This window comes from Manis pentadactyla, chromosome 18, assembly GCF_030020395.1.
Source record: "Manis pentadactyla isolate mManPen7 chromosome 18, mManPen7.hap1, whole genome shotgun sequence".
Lineage (NCBI taxonomy): Eukaryota > Metazoa > Chordata > Mammalia > Pholidota > Manidae > Manis > Manis pentadactyla.
The window spans coordinates 15339623-15359072 of NC_080036.1; the positions used below are offsets into that span (position 1 = coordinate 15339623).

Sequence of the window (19450 nt, forward strand, 5' to 3'; positions counted from 1 at the left end):
GGAACGGAGCAGTAGGTGGCGTCTCCGTGTGAAGCAGTACTTCCTATGACCTCTCAGCTTTGGATGGCAAAGCAGTTGCTCAGCATGACACGAAGAATCAGTCCAAAAAGCTGCCACAAACCCTCTCGATGAGAGATTTTTAGAAAACTTTTTTTTTTTTCTGAGTAAAAGAAACCCCAGTAATGTGAGGGACGTGGATGTTAGTAATTACCACACACTGGAAGTATTGTTCAGCATGAAAATTAAAACTTTCAAAAAATTCTTAAAGATTCTATTTAATAAATAATTTTAAGGAACCACTTATGCAAAATTGAATAAATTACTGAAAACTCCTAATTAAAAATAAAAAAGAATTACTCACAGGAGATACTCAAATTAGTTTATTATAATTCTTCAAACAAGTAAAAAAAAAAATCCCTCCCTGTATTTTTTTTTTTTTTTTTGCTGCTCTTTATGTCAGGGGGAAAAGCATCCTTTCTGGAGAAGGAGAAGCTGGCTCCAATGACGAGATGGTCTACCTCCTGCATTTTCTGAAGATACACCCACAGTAAAGCTGGGTGCTTTCTCCTGTCTTAGGATTGGTAGGAGGCTATTCTAAGGTTCTCACAGGTTTTAAAGTATCCTTCTTCTATTGAGGATTTTACGGATCTTATCTGCATCTCTTGGAAATAAGATCTTCCCTTAGCGAGGCAGGTTTAACTCAAGTGTCCTTGGCCAAGAATGGTATTCCCCAGAGGTAATCTTAGAAGGAAGAGGCTGCATATTGCTGCTCAAAACAGGGTAGCTAAGGACACATTTTTTTTTTTCCTCAAGAAATGTAGGAGGCACCAAAAAAGGGACCACTCAGGGTAGGAGCTGCCCCCTCAATGTGTATGGAGCCAAAGGCAGGGTCATCCCTGCCCTGCAGAAGGGACCCCAGTGGGAGTGGAGCTCCTTTACCTGGCTGAACCCAGACAGATGCAGGTGTAGGTGGGGATGGGTTTCTTTCCCGGCGTCTGTCAGCCCCTTCCCGTTGGAAAGAGGCACAGGCCGGGGTTCAAAGCAGCCTAATGGGGGCTTACACAGCGACTAAAGGGTCAATTCCCCGCCTCTCTTGGGGGCACTGATGATCACTTCCTAGGGGCCCTCTGGCGACAGTTCACTGTGGAAGTATCTTCAAAGGAGAAATGTGAGCAGGCTGTCATTGTTGCTCATACATGGGCCACTCTAAATAGTGAGTTCAGAACCTTGCTTTTTGGACCCAAGGTGTCTTTGGAAAGCTCCTGTCACCTGAGCTGCCTGGCACCTGGAGCCATCACTACACCTCACCACGCCTGTGAGGTAGGTTGTCCGGTGCCCATCCTACAGGCGCCTGCAGCTTTGATGGCAGTGTGGATGTTGCTCGGGCCGGGGGCTGTGGGAGGTTTTGCCTATGAGATGGAGCCGTATGTTCCTAAAGCGCCACAGTGACCACCAGAGCGTCGGCGGGTGACAACGCGCCTACTCTCCTCCAAGGCCCCAGGAGCGGCAGCAGGTGGGAGCCCGCTGCAGAGCCGCCACCGCAGTCCCGGGCTGCGTGTTTGCTTCTAAACCCTGGGTGGTACCGACTGCACACATGTGACCATGTGACCGCTCCGTGGAAGAGGTCAATCGTAGGTTAGGAAAAAAAGCAAAAAAACAAAAAAAGCATGTAAAACACTCCCTTCTAAAAACAAAGGGCTGCAAATTTATTTATTTCTCTTATTGAGGAACAAAAATACTCTTGCAATGGCTATTGAGTTTCCACAGGTACGAGGCAGATGCTAGCTAGCACACCCACTTCCAACAGTATGACTTGTTTCCTATCCGTCTACTACCTGAGTGGCGTCAGTGTAGGTTCAGGCACCATTAGGAACGTTTGACCAAACACGTACACAGCACTGACAAAGGAGTCGCCGGCCTTTCGGTTGACCAGGGCATGTAAAAAAGACACCGACAGAATGGAAAAGAAATCCCTATGGTAAAAGCTGGCCGCGCCCGCCTCAGGGCCGGGCCCCGCGAGCCTCGCGCCGCCGCCGCAGCTCCTCTCGGTAGCAGTACGAGCAGTAGTGCTCGGTCTCGGCGCGTCCATAGAACGCGCAGTTCTCGCGCTGGCAGCGCCGCTGCGTCGGCCCCGGGCCGCCGCGGCCGCACTCACCGTTCGAGCGGGCGGCCGGCGCGTCGGCGTCGGCGAACTCCAGGCCGTCGCGCGCGGCGCCGAAGCCGTTGGTGTAGGTCTGCGACTTGTGCTCGGCCGCGCCCGCCGCGCCCGGCGCGCCGGGCAGGGGGCCCGGGACAGCGCGCGCCAGCGACTCCACCGTGTTGACGGTGCGCAGCGCGGCGGCGCGCGCCGGGCTGTAGCTCTGCGACGACAGGGAGCGGTTCTGCTGCGGGTACGTGGCGCACGGCCGCAGCGCGCCCACGGCCGGCGTGCACGCATCGTCCCGCGCGCCCGCCGCCTGCACGTGGATGACGCTCTGGCGCGCCGGCGCCGGCGGGCTGCGGCCAGGGACCGGTCCGCTGGCGCCAGCACGCCGGGCGCCGCCGGCCGGGCCTGGGGAGGCCGCGCCGCCCGCCGCCGCCCGCGCCGCCCGCGCGCCCGCTGCCGGCCCGGGGCTCGGGCGCTCCTTGAGCTTGAGCACCAGCTGCGTGGGCGGCCCGGCCGGCGGGCCCGGCGAGGCGCGTTCCGAGCCCGGCGTGCCCTCGGCCTCTGGCCTGCGCGGCGGCCGCTTGGCGGCGGCCGCGGCAGCAGCGGCGTCGCGGCGCCTCTGCTCCTGCTCGGCGCTGAAGCGCTCCTGCGCGCTGGTCAAGTAGTAGCCGATCATCTCCTCGTGGAACTGGTGCCGGTGGCTGGTGAGCAGGAGGCCGGCGAAGATGAATTTGCGCTCGCCCTGCATGGCGGCGCGCAGGATGTTGAGGCTCAGCTTCACGTCCGTGCTGTACTTCCACGCGTCGCCCCGCTGCCCGCCACCCTTGTCGGCAGGCGACGCCCCCGCCGCCTTGTCCGTGGGCGATGGCGTGGTCTTCTCCGACGGCGACGTGCTCGCCGACGCGCCCGACTCCTCCTTGCTGCCCTTGCGCGACTTTGACTTCTTCTCCTTGCCGCGCTCCGGCGCGTCGCCGTTCTTGCCGTTGGCGGAGTTTGCGCGGCCCATCTTGCCGTGCACCAGGCCGCCCAGGCCGCCCATGTTTTTCTTCAGTTTTATGCCCAGCGTCTTGCTTAAGCTGCCCAGCTTGTTGGCCACGGAGTCCGCACGGGTCTTATCCTTCTCCTTGCGCTGCTTCTCCTTGTCCTTGTCCTTGTCCTTGCCGTTCTTCCCATTATTGCTGTTGGAATTGCTGCACACCGAGTCGCGGTCCGAGTCCAAGGAGTCGGCCAGGGACTGCACATCCTCCCCCGCGGAGGCCGTTGGGGATTCCGGCTGCGCCAGAGGAGCCTGTTGGAGAAGAGGGAGGGCGGGGAAGGCGAGCTGTCAGAGATGAGCTGTGCCCCTATGGAACCAATGCAGACTCTGGTGCCATCCCTTGCCCCCCGCCCATTTCATGCCGTAGGGCCGATTGCCTCTCTGGTGAACTCACGTTGCCGGTGGGTCAGGCAATGTGCAGAACCTGCCTGGCTTTGAGCCCTAGAGCCTCTGTACATTTTAGAATCACCATGCTGAAACAGACTGGCCTCATAGCCCTGTGAGACACAGCTGGCCCCATTGCAGAGATAACGGCCTTCAGGTGAGGGTGACCCTTCACCTGTATCTGCAGGGGACTCTGCTACAAAGTGTCACACCTACTCACTCCAGGCAGGGAATAGACACCTTGTCCTTGGAACCTAGTTCTTTGGGTCTTGGAACAAACCTCCCCTTGATTCAGCAGGATCAATCACTTTATTCTAGGAGCTTCTCAGATTGGCAGTGTGGAGTGCTAAATTGAGAAGGTTTCTGAAATAGGACCTGGGCTCAGCAGGAAACCTGTTACCGTTCCTAGTAAAGGCCTCCTGGGAGTGGGGAGGGAAAATATCTGTGAACACTTTGGACAAGGCCCACTGTCAGGCAGCCAGGAGGACAAAGTCAGTGTGGCAACATGGCTGGGACCAGCACCTCGGGTAGGTGGAGTGCCTGAGAAAGGAGACAGGGTGAGTGGAGGGCTGGCAGTAAGTACTGCTGCCTTACAGAGGTTCCTCCGAGAGAGGAGAGAATTCTGAGCATCACTGGGCGAAGACCAGGGAACCCCAAGTCAGTGGCTGGGCCTGGCAGGAAGTGGGGCTCATGCCTGAACAGGCTTTTGTGGCTTCCAGAGAAGCCTGGGATAAGGCCCATTGTTCCCTCACTTTACTTGCATTTGCCCTCTCCTAGCAGGTTCAAGAGAGGGGTGAACCTCCTCCAACCAAGTCACCCAGATGCAAGGGTCGGGGGACCAGTCCCTACCACCTCCCAGTACAAAATTCTTTCCTTCCCTCTTACCCTGCCCTGGGTCTGAAAGAAACTAGAGGTCTCAAACCGTTTGTCAGAGACCTAAAAGGGTACAAACTCTGGTTCAGTCCAGAGAAGTGAGGTGCATTTGGTGCTGGGAGGGTCTGGTGGTGGGAGCAGGGTGAGCAAGGAGCCCTGGCTCAAGTGCTCTAGGTCTAGAAGGGCCCCTGTCAGGGGTGTCTGCTCACTGCCCTGCATCCGATGTGGGGGCCACCAAGGCCTGACAGGAGGCCCTGCTCGTTACAGCACACAGCTGTCTCCCAGCGCAAGAGCCTCTTAATCCCAGATCTAGAGCTTCTGCCTTCACCCCATATGTGGGTGCCGGGACAGAACATCCACAGCAACACGGAGGTGTTATCCAGGCAATTGACAGGCAGGGCGGTGTAGTGATTAAGAGAACTGGAGCTAGACTGCCACTAGCTTTCCCTGGACCATCAGTAAAATGGGGCAGCAGTATCAGTGCCTGAGAGACCCCAGTGAAGATCACATACGGGTAAAAAGTAAGAAAGCACTCTGAGTAGAGCCGGGCATATCCTGGGTACTGTGCCAAAGTCGGTCTTCCCTCTAGCTTTCCTCGCTCCCTAAACATTCCTTATGAGCCCCACTTTAGGACAACACGAACTGATGGCTGGACAGGACCAATTACTTGTAATTAAAAAAAAACTCCTTTCTCTAGTTGTACACTACGGAGATCACAAAAACATTAGTCAAATACTTAAATCCCTCACAGTATCAGGAAGCAGGGGCCGCGTGGGCGAGCAGTGCCTCCTCACTGCCCTCCCGGAGGAGAGACGAGGGGGCGCCAAGGACTCACGCTCTCCGTTCCCTGGGCCTTCCAGGGCCCCACACACGGTTCATCATGAATGCGCCGTGCAGCAGCACGCTGTGTCCCGATCTCGGCGGAGACAGTTTTGTGTTGTGACTTGCCTACAGTTTCTCTTCTGAGTGGGTGTGTTTATTGCTCCCTTTCTGGAGAAAACAAGGGGACGTAAAGTCCCCGAGCTGGACCGTGCCTACGTACACACACGCACCAGGTGAACCCCAACTATTTGAGCCGGAGCCAGAGCGGGACGTTGGGTGCGCAGCCGGGCGCGGGCAGGCGAGACCCGCCGCAGCTCGGCCTTCCGGAGGACGCACCCCTGCCAGCCCCGCGCCAGCGGCCAGGGAGCAGCACGCCAGGCTCACCCGGGTCTCGGAGGGGATCCGGATCCACGTCACATTCATATAGCTGTGCAGGAGGTTCAGCTTGGCTTCTAGCGACAGGATCAGGCTGGCAAAAGAAGAACACCGAGTGAAACGCGCCCCAGCCGGCCCGCGCTCGCCTGCGCGCACCCCGCCCTCAGGCGCGCCAGCCTCCTGGAGGGGCGGGGGCGGCCCTGCCCTTAGGGCGCTGGGGCGTGGGGGTGGGGAGTGGGTGGGGGCTTACTGGGCCAGCCGGGCGTTATCGTTGTCGTCTTTCCCCCACTCCCAATCTTTCCCGGGGTCCACCGCAAAGTGCAGAGGCAGCAACTTGTGCTCCGAATCCGTCAGAGGGATCACAGCTGGAAGAGAAGGGAGAGACGTGGTGCAGGTGGCCTACGCGCGACCAGGAGGCTCCACGCCCCAGCACCCTCCAGGGAGGCCAGGAGGGGGCATTCCATGGCCAGGTGTCTTCCTGGGTAAGGAAACTAAATGGAGATATACACAGATGATCTGTGCCAGCAAAAAGAGTTAAGACCTAGGTTTCAGAACCCCTACTGATAGTTTAAAATACTTCGTCTTTATTGTGGACATTGAAGAGCAGCTGGAGACATCACCTCGACTCTGCTAACAATTTGGGTCTGTCAGAAGACAAAAAAGCTGTTACTGTGCCTGTTACTTCTGAGGAAGGACCTAGGCTGGGCTATTACCCTGTGCAAGGTCACCTTGAAGGTGGTGGGTCGGGGGCAGGCACTCCCCTCTCCTCCCAGAGAGGGGCCCATGTACAAATCAGGCAAGTGAGGCGCTGCCTGCTGACCTGCTCATTTGTGAATTCATTAAGTCTGTATCAGTGCAGGGGGATCCACGGACCCACATTCTGTTCTGGGGACAGGGTAACAGGTAACCAACACCTCGTGCCAGGTAGTGGGAAGCACCCTGCAGGATAAACAGGCTGAGGGGAGCACAGCAAGGCTTTCTCAGGAGGGCCAGGGAGCTGTCTGAGGAGGTAACAGGTAGGTGGAGACTGTAGTGAGGAGAGAGCAGCTGTACTTCACCGGGGGCTGATTCGTCACAAACACTCCTGAGTGAACACACCGCCTGTGGGAAGTCTTGGCCCATCTCAGAAAGGCTGGGGTGGAGGCAGGTGTTCACAGGTTCGTCTGAGAACTGCCGTGAGCTTCTGAGCTGTTGTGGGACCCAGAGAACAACTCCCTAGTGACTAGGCTGACTCCTGTTGTCAGGGACAAGGACAAAAACAGTGGGGAGATGGTGTCTTCAATTCTGCCCTCTTAGCAGCAGCTGCGGCGTGTGGACTCCACTTAGGGCCCCTGCAGGTCCCATTCAGAGCCCCACCCACGACAGCCAGCGGCTCCAGCAGCAGCTTTGTTGGCTGGAGCCAGGTTTTCTACCTGTGGCTTGCTGGACAGACAGAAGTGCTGCATGGGGAGCCGCTGCCCAGTTGCTGGGAAAGGTCATATGTGGGTGCTGGGCAGGCACCTAGTGTACCTTCAAGTTTTAGCCTGATTGTGCTGGGGTCTCTCCAGGCCTCTCACCTCCTCTGTCCCAGCAGCCTGGGAAGCAGATGTGGCCAGGCCCCCCCCTGACAGGGCTGAGAGCTGAGAGTCATTGGGCAGGGGGCTCCCTGTTTCAGGCCCACTCCTTGCCCCACGCCAGTGCAAAGCACCACACAGGAGTTGCCTCTCTTCTGCTCCTACCCTGAAGGCCAGATATTGAATGGCCCTGATAGAGGCACATGATGCATTCCACAGGCTGCTTTCCTCTGGTACCAAGTGCCCCATCTTTGGGGGCAGTAGACCCCCAGGCACTCCAGGATGCATGCCGAGGGCTCTTGTCCTGCCCTGGGTTTACCTCCTCCCACCAGTCCCCAAACACACACACACCCAGACCTCTAGGTGCTGGCCATGAACCTGATGTCATTTCCCTATGATTCATGGCAAGGGTGCCATGGCAAAAACAAAAAGGCAAATGCAAAAATAAAATCTAGGATTGAATATCATTAACAGATTTTCTGTTAAGAAATTGGAAACACTGACTCAATGCTGCCCTCCAGTGTTGCTAAAGAGAAAATGTGAGTGCAAATACTACCCCCACCTCCCTCCCAGCAGAAGGGAAACACAGCTTTGCTTAGGGTTTTCCATTTAATCTCTTTGGGGACTGGGGAGTCCTGCACTCCATCTGCTTCAGCCACAGGCCACTGGGTTCTGCCCTAACATGGCCATGACACACAGGCCCCTGTCCCCAGGGCTGAGCTGCAGCGCAGTCACACCCGGGAAGGGCTGCAGGGCTGGCTCAGGACTCACCTCGCTTGGGTCATGACTAGGAGCCTGTCCCAGGGTTCCATGAGTCACTAGGAAAATAGGGTTGTTCTGGCTCCCCACCCATGGGGCAGGGCGGTAATTCCTCTCTCATAGACACTTGCTAGGGCAGCACAGCTCCCTGTAATGCCTAAAGGCTCCACACCGATGGACAACCTAGAGACCAGGAAAAGGACCCAAGGACTATATTTTAAATAAGCATCCTCCGTGGTTCTCAAAATTAGGCATATTTGGAAAACACTGTTTTAGAACACTTACTGTTCGAAGCAGTTACTGTGGGTGTTAACTTGGGCTGTTTGGGTCTGGCTGTCCGGCCCCTCCCCAGGGGGTAGGTGATGTTGGGAGGTATCTGCTACCCACGGCTACATTCCCCAGCCTCCAGCATTTAGGAGGGAACAGGTGTCTGGCTGCACCCATGAGATGTGAGCAGAAGTACTGTGGGGGCACTGGGCCATGTGGCTAGTAGTGGGTGCATTTTCTCCCCCACACCCTTCCCTATTCTGGGGTCTGTGGAAGAAGATGGGGCTACAATCCTGACTCTCCACTTGGAGATCTGCTTGTCAATCAGGAACATCTGTTTTAGATGTTATTTGCATGAGGACCAAACTTCTACTGTGTTAAGTCATTATGATTTTGGTTGACTGACTCCTAGGAAATTCCTACCCTCAATAGCTGGGTTAGAAGTTTGGAATGGCCTGACGGTGCTTGAGCCAGGTCATCTAGCAGGGGCAGCCTCTCAGTGTGGATCTTGGTGGGGTGAAGGACAGGTACTGAGAAAGGCTCTAAGGTACAAGGCCCCAGACTCCCTGGGACTATAGGAAGGCATCTTCCATGCAGGGTATAGCTGTGGATGAGGGCCAGGGCTGCAGGGCCCAAGAGCCCAAGAGCTTCCTGTAACTGTACCAGTCAGGAAGGCCTTGAGAACAGTCCCTGCCTAGAAGTATCAGCTGCTTGGGATGCTTCTGCGTCTCACTTCACACATTTACTGTTCCCTGTTGGAAACCTGGTGAGAGGTGTAGTGACGCAGCAGCTCGCCCTCTGGTGGCAACCATCAAGAACAGCAAATGCTTTTCAAAATAAGCCTGCCAATTTTTGAAAAAAGGCCCTCTCCTATCTTTTAATCTGGAAATGTAGAGACACCACCTCAGACTAGCCTGGACATATTTTCAGTACTTACTTTCCACAAAAGAATGGAGACTTCTGGTTTCTGTTTGGTTTATAAAAAGCTGGGACAACATTATTTTATTACCACTACAATAACAATAAGCCAGACACACTGCAGATTCACCAGTTTAATCCCTCAGAGAGCAGAAGTCACAGGGTAACTAGCTAACCCAAAACCTAAGGAAAGACAGGCACCTCTGAGGAGAAATGGATGACCTTATTTGGGGCACACTCAATTAGACCCTTAAGAGTAATTCAGCTAAAATTGTTAACAAATTGGTAAAAGATGAGTGTAGCCTAGGGAAAGAATATAGAACCCCAGGGCCACAGATAGGAGGGACATTCCAAGAAGGGCCGACACTTGCAGGCCCCTCAGCCCTCTCCATGAGAACCAACCTGGTGCTCACAAAAAAGATTGGCAAGCGTTCTGAAGGTGTCTTTCACAGACCTTTCTCTCCAATCTATACTAAGGAAGAAACGCTTAAACTGCAGAGGGCAGGGCAACAAATGCTGTCGGGCTATGGCACAGGCGTCTTTGCCCAATAAAGCTCAGGGTGAGAGGAGGAAGTAGGATTCAAAACCTATTCTCCTCTTGGGTACAGGCTGGAATATGTGCTGAGCCCAGAACTGCAGCTGGGGGCAGTCACCCCCAGCCCCCAGATCCAGGGGCACAGTGCCTAAGACACAGGCTTAATTAGAATAGCAGAAATATTACCTTTTCTCCTCTCCCCACAAGGCCAGCAAGCTTCAAATAAAAGCAGTTTACTGTAAGAAGAGGGACAAGAGTTTGGAGAAAGAAGCAAACCTCCGATGCAGCACAAAGAGTGCAGCAGCAGAGAGAAAAACCTTCTAGCCAACCAGCCCCACAGAAACACAAACTGTCACTAGAGGAATCTGAAGGCTGAAAGTACTAAGGTAACCAGAAAGGCAACAAAACCAAAACCTAGCTCACATCCCAGCTAGAATGATCCAAACCCTATCTAAAGACCTAGCAAGGTGAAAGGCATGCCAAGTTCTAGGACTCAAAATGACAAACCTCAGTCTTTAGTGTCGTACTCAAGATGCGTGGCTTTCAACTACAACAAAAAACTGCTGGCATAAGGGAAGACAAGAAAATACAACACACTGGCAAGAGACAAGCTGAAAGAAGAAGACCAGATATGACACAGGTGTTGAAACTATGAGACCATGTAATTTAGAATAATTGGGTTAATGAGTTGAAGATTAGTAGAAAAGGTGGCTACAATGCAGGACTTGTTGGTTAATTTTGGCAGAGAGAAGAAACTTATGCATCAAATGGAAATGCCAAAAATGAAAAAACATGAGAGATGAAGAGTGACTTTGAAGGGCTGATTGCTATATAGCTGTACACAGCTGAGAAAAGAATCTGTGAACATCAAGATAGCTCAATAGAAACTACCCAAGTTGAAACAAAGAGACAAAAGTAGGGGAGAGGGATGGGAGAAGAACAGGACATCTGATAGCTGTGGGCAATATCAGACAGCCTGAGATCTGTGTAAGTGTAATCCCAGAAGGAAAAGAGAAAACAACACAGATGAGAGATTAAAAAAAATAATGGCTGAGAAACATTTCCACAATGAATGATAAACACTACAACAGATCCAAGGAGCTAAGAAGAAAAAAGAGAGGAAAACAACAATAATAATATCCCATATTCAAACTTCTAAAAACCAAAGGCAAAATCTTGAAGGCAGCCATAAGAAAGGGAACTTTATATACAGGGAAACAAAGATTAGAGTTACAGCAGACTTTTCATAATAAATAGGCAAGTCAGAAGACAATGGACTGGCATGTTTAAAGTGCTGAAATAAAAAATGCTAACCCAGAATTCTATACCTAGCAAAAATACCTCTGAAACCTGAAGGAAACATAAAGACTTTCTGAAACAAAAATGAGAAAATTCATTGCCTCCAGATCTGCACTATGAAATATTAAAGGAAAATCTTTAGGGGGAAGAAATATACTACCAGAAGAAAGTTGGATTTACATAAAGAAGTGAAAAGTGATGCAAATAGAATAAATAAATGTGAAAATAAAATTCATTTTCCTTTTATTTGTTCTGAGATAACTGTCTAAGGTAAAGAGAAGAGCAGTGTATTTTGTGTCTATAGTGTATGTAAAGTAAAAATTCTTGATGACAAGAGCACAAAAGATGGGAAGAAGGGGTTGAGAATACAGTCATAAGATCCTTGCACAACACATCAAGTAGAACATTACTTGAAAGGAGGATCTCATTAACTAAAGATATTTATTATAAGCCCTAGAGAAATCACTAAAAATTAAAAATAGAGGCATAATAATAAGTCAGTAGTGGAAATAAAATGGAAATATTAAGAAGCTCAATTAACCCAAAAGAAGATATAGAGAAGAACACAGAACAGATGGAACAAATAGAAAAGAGTTAACAAGAGGGTAGATTTTAATCCAACCATATCATCAATTGCATTAAATGTAAATGGTCAAAAAATATCAGGTAAGGCAAATTTTCACAATGGATAAAAAGCAAAACTTAATTATACTGACTACAAGAGACCCATCAAATATAAAGACATAGATAGGTTTAAAGGTATTCTTAAAACAAATCTAGAGTGTCAATATTAATATCAGACAAAGTAGACTCCAGAACAAGGGTTATGAAAGAGAGAGAGGAACATTACATAATGATAAGGGGTCAACTCTCCAAGAAGAGATCACAATCCTACCATGTATATGTTAATGACAGCAATTCAGATACAAGAAACAAATACAAAAATGAAAGGAGAAACAGGCAAATCCATTATGGTTGGAGACTTTGCCACGTTTCTCTTAGTAACTGACAATAAGTAGACAATCAACAAGGACACAAAAGCCCTGAACTACATCATCAGAGCACTTGAACTAATTGACATTTACAGAAAGCCTGACAATAGCAGAACACATGTTCTTGCACATGGAATATTCACCAAGACAGAACATATTATCAGTCAATCTTAGCAAAGTTCAAAGAATAGAAATCATTAAAAGTTTGTTCTCACATCATAACTAAATAAAACTATGAACCTATCACAGAAAGATATTTGGAGAATCTCCAATATTTGGAACTTAAAAAATATGGTTCTAAATAATCCATGGGTTAAAGAGGAAATCTCAAGGGAATTAAAAATAGCTTGAACAGAATGAAAATGGAAATACAACATGCCAAAATTTGTGTGATGTAGTAATCAGTGCTTTTGGGAAAGTTTACAGCATTAAAATGCTTACATTTGTATAAGAAGAAAAGTCCCAAATTTGTAATCTAAATTTCTGACTGAAGAAATGAAATAATAGCAAACTTAAAGCCAGGAGCAGAGGAGGGAAATAATAAAGAGCAGAAATCAATAAAGCAAAACAGAAAATAGTAGGCAAGTATCATTAAAACCAAAAGCTGGTTCTAGGAAAAGATCCTTAAAAAACAACCACTGTCCTCAAATCCTTTTTAAGAAGTTAGGAGAAATGGTAAACTAGGCTTTTAAATAATCTTAAGCCATTAATATTCATGTTAATCAATACATGTTTAACATATTCTAAGACCACATTTAAAAATAATGAACTTTCCATTGTGAGATAATTGTAGAGTCTCATGCAGCTGTAAGAAATAATGCAGAGATTCTGTGTACCCATCTCCCAGGCACCCCCTTTACTAACATCTTGCATAACTGGAGTGTAATATCATTGCCAGGATATAGATTTTCCATGCACTCATCTGTGTGTGTGTGTGTGTGTGTGTGTGTGTATGGTTCTATGCAATTTAATCACATGTATAGATTTGTGTCATTTTCCCCATCAAGATACACTACAGTTACATCCCACAAGAGTTCCTTGTGCTACCTTTTTATAAACCTCCCTCTGCCACCTCATTCCTGTTCCTAATCCCTGTCTACTACTGTGATGGTTAATTTTATATGTCAATTGAGTGGGACAAGGGATTCCCACATAGGTAGTCAAACATTATATCTGGGCATGTCTGTGAGGCATTTCCAGAAGAGATAAGCATTTGAATTGGTGGACCGAGTACAGAAGACCATCCTCACCAATACAGGAAGGCATCATCAAATCCATTGCCCCAAATGGAACAAAAAGAGAGAGGAATGAGGATTTGCCCTCTTTGCCTGAGCTGGGACATCCATCTTCTGTTCTTGCACTCTGGTACCACTGTTTCTCAGGCCTTCAGGATGGAATGGGAACTTACACCGTCCTCCCCCACTTCTTGGCCCTTTGGACTCAATTACGCCACTAGCTTTCCTGGTTCTTGACCTTGGAGATGGCAGGCACATGGTGGGACTGACTTCCTGGCCTCCGTAATTTTCTAAGACAATTACTGTAATAAATCTTCTTCTTTTATATATCTGTATATAGACTATTGGTTCTATTTCTCTGGAGATCCATGATTAATAGTCTGTTCTCTGTCTCCATAGCTTGGTCATCATGAGGAGGCTATGCACCTGAAGTCATACAGTATGTGATCTTTTAGGATTGGCTTTTTTCATTCAGTATAATTTTCCTAAGATCCATCCAAGTAACTGCAGATATCACATTCATTACTTTCTATTGGTGAGCAGGACTCCATGGTATAGATGTACCACCCTTAGTTTAACCTTTCACCCAGGAAAGACATTTGGACTGTTTTGTTTTTGACTATTACAAAATAAAACTTCTATAAACATTTATATATAGGCTTTTGTGTGAACATAACTCTTCATTTTTCGGGGATAAATACCTAAGAGCACAATTGCATGGTCAAAAGGTAAATGATGTTTAGTTTTACAAGAAACTGCCAAACTGTTTTCCAAGGTGGCGGTACCATTTTACATTCCTACCAGCAATGGATGAGTAATCTGGTTGCTCTGTTATCCTTGCCAGGCATTCGGCTCTGTCACTTTAAAAATCATAGTCATTCTGTTAGACGTGTAGTGATTATCTCATTTTGGTTCTAATGCTAAACATCTCTTCATGTGCTCATTTGCCATCTGTATCTCCTCTTTGGTGAAAGGTCTGTTCAAGACTTTTTCCATTGGCTTTGTTTTTACTGTTGAGTTTTGACAGTTCTTTGTATATTTTAGATATAAATCCTTCATTGAGATGTTTTCAAGTATTTTCTCCCAGTCTAGCTTGTCTTTTTTTTCATCCTCTTAATAGTTGTTGGTGCTTTTGTTTTTGGTGGGCAGAGGTACAATTTATCAACTTTTTCTTTTTTGGATTATGCTTTTGTGTCATGTCTAAGAACTCTTCACCCAGCCCTAGGTCCCCAAATTTTCTTTGAAAAGTTTTATACTTGTTTATTTTATATTTATTCCGTGATTCATTTTGAATTTTGTATAAATGAGGTTAAGGCTCAGGTTCATTTTTACCGATGGATGTGCAATTGCTTCACAATTTGTTAAAAAAGACTCTCCATCCTCCACTGAATTGATTTTGGTTCTTTGTCAAAAGCTAGCTGAGCATATTTGCGGGATTATTTCTGGGTTCTATATTCTGTTCTACTGATTTATGTGTCTAATCCTCCATCAATACTGGGCACTGTGGTATGAGTTCTGTATTCATTACTTACAATTCTAACATTAGTTATAGGATTATTGTTCCAATTTTATAGATCCTCCATCAATTTTATAATCCTCCATCAATACTGGGCACTGTGGCATGGGTTCTGTATTCATTACTTACAATTCTAGCATCAGTTATAGGATTCTTGTTTCAATTTTATAGAAGAGGAAACAATTGCTCTGGTACATAAGTAACTTGTCTAAGCCAAAGTTGAAGTGTGACTTAAACACAGGTCTGCCTTACTCCATAATGTACATTTGTTTTTTTCTTCTACTATGTCACACTGCATTTCTCTGAACTATCTGAAATTAGTAGACTGGGAACATCTAATCTCATTCATTCGTTTATTCAACATTTATTAAATGTGTCCAGACAGGTGTCTTGGTGCTAGGGACACAAAGATGAATAAGACAGGGCATCTAGCTTCAAGACGTTCAGGATCTGAGCAATGAGGTACAGGGGTCCTGCGAAAGGCAGTCTTTGTCATCCCCCTTCTCTCTCTGCTCTTGCCCCCAGCACAACCTTGGCCCTGACACACAAGTGTCTGAGAACAGCCCCTGGTTAGCCTGACGCAGAGTCCCTGATTAGGTAAGGACCTTGCATCCTTGGGCTTCTGGGAAAAACCAGACTCACTTAATGAAGAGTTGTTGCTTCATGAAGCCCTTGAGGTGCAGAGCAATGGCAGCCCTTTACCCACCATGAGTGCAAGGAAAGTGGCTGATTCCTGTTTGATGAGCCTCACACTCTAACTTTCCACTGGGTTCTAAATGGGCAATGCTTTCTTCAGAAAAATGTCTCCAGAGGAAACTCTTGGTGGACCTTAGGTTACCAAGATGCTGTGCATTCCTCTGGACACATGGAGAGCAGGCTGCTCCAGGGGGTTGCCCATTGGGCCCAAGGTGGGTGGTTCTGGGTGCACCATGAGGGCACCATGTCATGCCCGTCCCCTCCTGCCTATCCTGGTGACACTGCTCTTGTCACTACACAATTCAAGCACTAAGCAAATCAAGTACCCTTGAGGGCGAGTTGTAATTTCTGTGCAAAATCAAATGGATCCCTTGGAAGGCAAGTCAAACTAAGTGTAGGTGTGAGGCTCTGGCAGACCAAGCGGGGGGGGGGGGGAAGATAGTGGGCACAGCCTGCCTGAGCAGGGAGGTGGTTTTTTTTACCATCAGTATTGTTTAGAATTGCAGGGCATGGTGATGATATAAAGCAGACTGACTTTACGTTGGTTTTATTGTTTTAAAATTCTCTTAGACAATGCTCCCCTTTATTGTCTGCCCCAGGACTGGGAGTAAACACTGACCTGCCCTGGTATGCCACTGTGTGACACAGATGTGGAGAAAGACTGGAAATAATCCCTGCAAAAGCCTGGAAGAGCCACTGCAGAGACTCACATGTGCTCATGCCTTTGCTCCATTTGAAAGAAACTCCAGGTGGAACTGGTAGAGGGCGTGTTACAGGAATGATTTCTGCAGAAACAGACAACTGGAAAGATACAAACAACCCTAACAACCAAAAGGTGTCTAGTGCTTACTACGTGTACGTTCTCCATGGAGTCCACTCAGGTGACCCTTACCAACCTGTGGAGTCACCACTGCCAATCTCTCCCGCTTTCAGAAGAGGAAATGGAGGTACTAAATGTCCTGTTTGAAAGTGGTCTAGGTATTTAGCTACCAAGCCAGGATTTTAATTCAGGCTGCTGGATTTCAGAGTCCCTGCCTTCACCCACTCATCACACAACTGAGGAATAAAGGTATATGCGTGCTTTCAGTTAAAATAACTCCTGTACACATATACAAACTGACTTTTTGATTCACTGAGGGCTTCTAGGTTTATGCACATTCACAACTGTGCCAATAATTTCAGCTGGTGCAGTGTCTCTCTGAAACCTATCTCCCGATCACAAGGCAAAAACCTGGGAGGTATAGCAGAAAGGAACCACAGCCCCATGACTGTGCGAAGTGTTGGGCAGGGCAAGAGAAGGCGCAGGACTGGGAATGCCCTCTGCCCCACTTTCACTGAACTGCAGGGTTTTGTGAAGATCAAAGGAGATAGTGTACAGGGAATTTTGGGGGGAAAGGTAAAATGGAAAGTAAAGTGTGAGAAGTCCCCCTTCTAAGAGGTATTTTGCTATCATGAAAAACTCTCAAAAAATGTCTTGGGAGAGGGAGGCAGCCATCACTAGCAGACCTCACCTTCCAGTGAGGGTGGGTGAATGAGGCATTCACGGTCGACTCTTTTTCCTCTTGCTTGTGACTTATGAGACAAAGCCGGTAACAGACTCTGCTCAATGAACAAGAGCAAGTCTTCAGGAGGATTCCTGGGAAAAAGCAACCTAAGGAAGGGTCAGGGTCTCCTTGACCTCTTCATGTTTGGTGTGAGGATATGAGACTTGGAGCTACGACAGTCATCTGACCAATAAAGGGCAACTATGGGGCAAAAGGCAGTAAGCACTGGGGTTGGACAGAAAGGCCTGGGCCTTTGTTAACAATGTCAGGACCCCAAATTAACCAACTGACTATCAGATTTCTCATTATATGAGAGTAAATACCTCCTTATTCTTTGGGTCATTTTTTTTCTTACTTGCAGCCCAAATCCTCCTCGTGGGGATTCTGGTTCCTAAGATACAGCACTGTAGAGGGAGGGGGGACAGGAAGTGAGAACACCACAGCTCTGGGGAGGAAAGTCTGTGCCTCTGTGGAGCGGGTCCCAAAGACCTAGGTTGCCTGTTATCTCTGTGGACACACAGCCCTGGAGCAAGCCCGCAGCCTGTTGGAATGCAGAGAACGAGGGGGCAGATACGGCCTGTCTGCTCGAGGTCCTGGCCCTCTACCATGCAATTCCCATCAGGTATAAAAGGGGCTGTGACAGTGGGGGCTGGTATCCTGTGCTCATGGCAAAACTGGCCCCCTGGAGATGGGCTGGGTAGGGCACCAAGATCATAGGTGGCCACCACAAGTTCTCCAGATTTAAGTTTACATGCAGGCATGATCTGTGGCTTGGTGAATAGTCTATGGAATAAACTTGCTATGGAATGAATGTTTATGCTCCTCCCAACCTCTGCCCCAACTTTGGATGTTGGAGCCTAACTCCCAATGTGGTGGTATTAAGAGGTGAGGCCTTTGAGGGTGATGCGGTCGTGAGGTCACTAGCCTCATGAATGGGGTTAGTGTCCTTATGAGAAGTGGAACAAGAACGTTTACTTTCTTTCTCTCTCTGCCGTCTGAGTACATGAGCAGGCAGCCATCTGCAAGGCAGCAAGAGGATTCTCATCAGACATGGGATCTGCCAGCTCCCTGATCCTGGACTTCCCATCTCCAGAATTATGAGAAATAAATTTCTGTTGTTTAAGCCACAGTCTATGGGATCTTGTTATAGCAGCCTGAATGTACTCAGACAAAACTAAAAAATACCAGAATTAAGAGAATTGTACTGTTAAAGAAACTTTCAGGCTAGTGAATTTCAGCCGCTAGGGCAGTCCTTGCATCCTGAACTCACATCCAAATGGGTGGCCCTGCTCCTAGTCCCCAGTCCTTGGTGCATGCATTAGACATGGCTCTGGGGGACGATGACAAGGATAGTCTCAGAAAGTAGAATCAGGCTGTCATTGTGGACCAAAAAGCTTTCTTCTCAAATCCAGGAGGACAGAACAGGTGCCCCATGCTTTGCTCCTCTCCCCTCTCCTGAGGGACATTGGTGGAGAGCCATGATCCTGCTCCAGAAGCACACATCAGTAGCCTGGAGGTTCACAGGAGCCCGGGGCAGCCTAAGGGAGAGAGCTGCACATCATGCAGCGTGGGGGGCTGGGGCCCATTCAGGAGACAGGGGAGACAGTGGCTGGTGTGTTCCTGGAGGCGGATGCTCTTCCTGTAGCATGAATGTCTTGGGCAGGCATGAGGCAGGGAAGCCAGGTGTCTGCCTTGCTGCCAAGCTCAGGAGGGGACAGTTGTAGGGAAAATCAAAGATCCTATGGCCAGGATCCTCATCTGACCCTAAATTACTTGATGATATAATTGGCTTACTGCTAGGCTAATGCTTCCACACCCATTGGCAATCAGCCATTATTACTGGTGTTACTACATAAAAAGCTCCACCCAGTACTCTGCTCAGAGGCAGAGATGGAGATGGGCTTGCTGCATGCAGACTGCCCCACAGGCAGACGTGATTCCAGTCCTTGACCTGCTGCCGTGAGAATAAGGCTTGGAATAAACCCTTTTACCCCTAACATTGCATTGTTCTTATTCGGGCTCACTGGATCCAGAGTGAACTTGCCCCAGGGCAACGCCCCTCAGGGGAGACATGGGGCAGTGCTCATCATGGCATCATGGGAAGGCTGGCACCACGGCACACTCCTGCTCGCTTGCCTCTCCAGACCCTCAGGATTACTAGTGAAAGACCCTCAGCCAGTTCTTCCCACACAGTTGACTGCAGCTGGCATCCCTCTGGAACTGAGCTTCAGAGCTGATGGTCCTCAGGGTGGCACATGAACCAGCTGGCAGAGGTCTGGTAGATAAATGCAGCCTTATGCATTTAATCAGCAAGACTCAGCTCTCCAAACACATGGCCACCTGCATGCTGAGAACAGAACTTCATAGCTTTGAAGTCCCTCTCACTGTTCCTGGCCACCTGGTGGCCCTTTGCAAGGACTGTGGGTCAAGAACCAGCAATGTCAGATGATAGCCTTTGTCTAGTCCCTAGGCCTGGGGGGTACAGGAGTCTGAGCTAACA

At 48.9% G+C, this 19450-nt stretch overlaps 1 protein-coding gene across 5 annotated transcripts in view; it reads right to left on the reverse strand.

The window, feature by feature from the left end:
• Nucleotides 1-763: 763 nt before the first annotated feature.
• The window catches only part of OTUD7A (OTU deubiquitinase 7A), a 344700-nt gene continuing 326013 nt past the window's right edge, over nucleotides 764-19450 (reverse strand). For all 5 annotated transcript variants that reach the window (XM_057494657.1, XM_057494658.1, XM_036878692.2 and 2 more), the window contains 3 exons: nucleotides 5887-6001; nucleotides 5646-5730; nucleotides 764-3434 (listed from right to left, as the gene is read on the reverse strand). In XM_057494657.1, coding sequence (XP_057350640.1) covers nucleotides 2001-3434; nucleotides 5646-5730; nucleotides 5887-6001 — 1634 coding nt within the window. In that variant the 3' untranslated portion in view covers nucleotides 764-2000. The remainder of the gene's footprint in view (nucleotides 3435-5645; nucleotides 5731-5886; nucleotides 6002-19450) is intronic.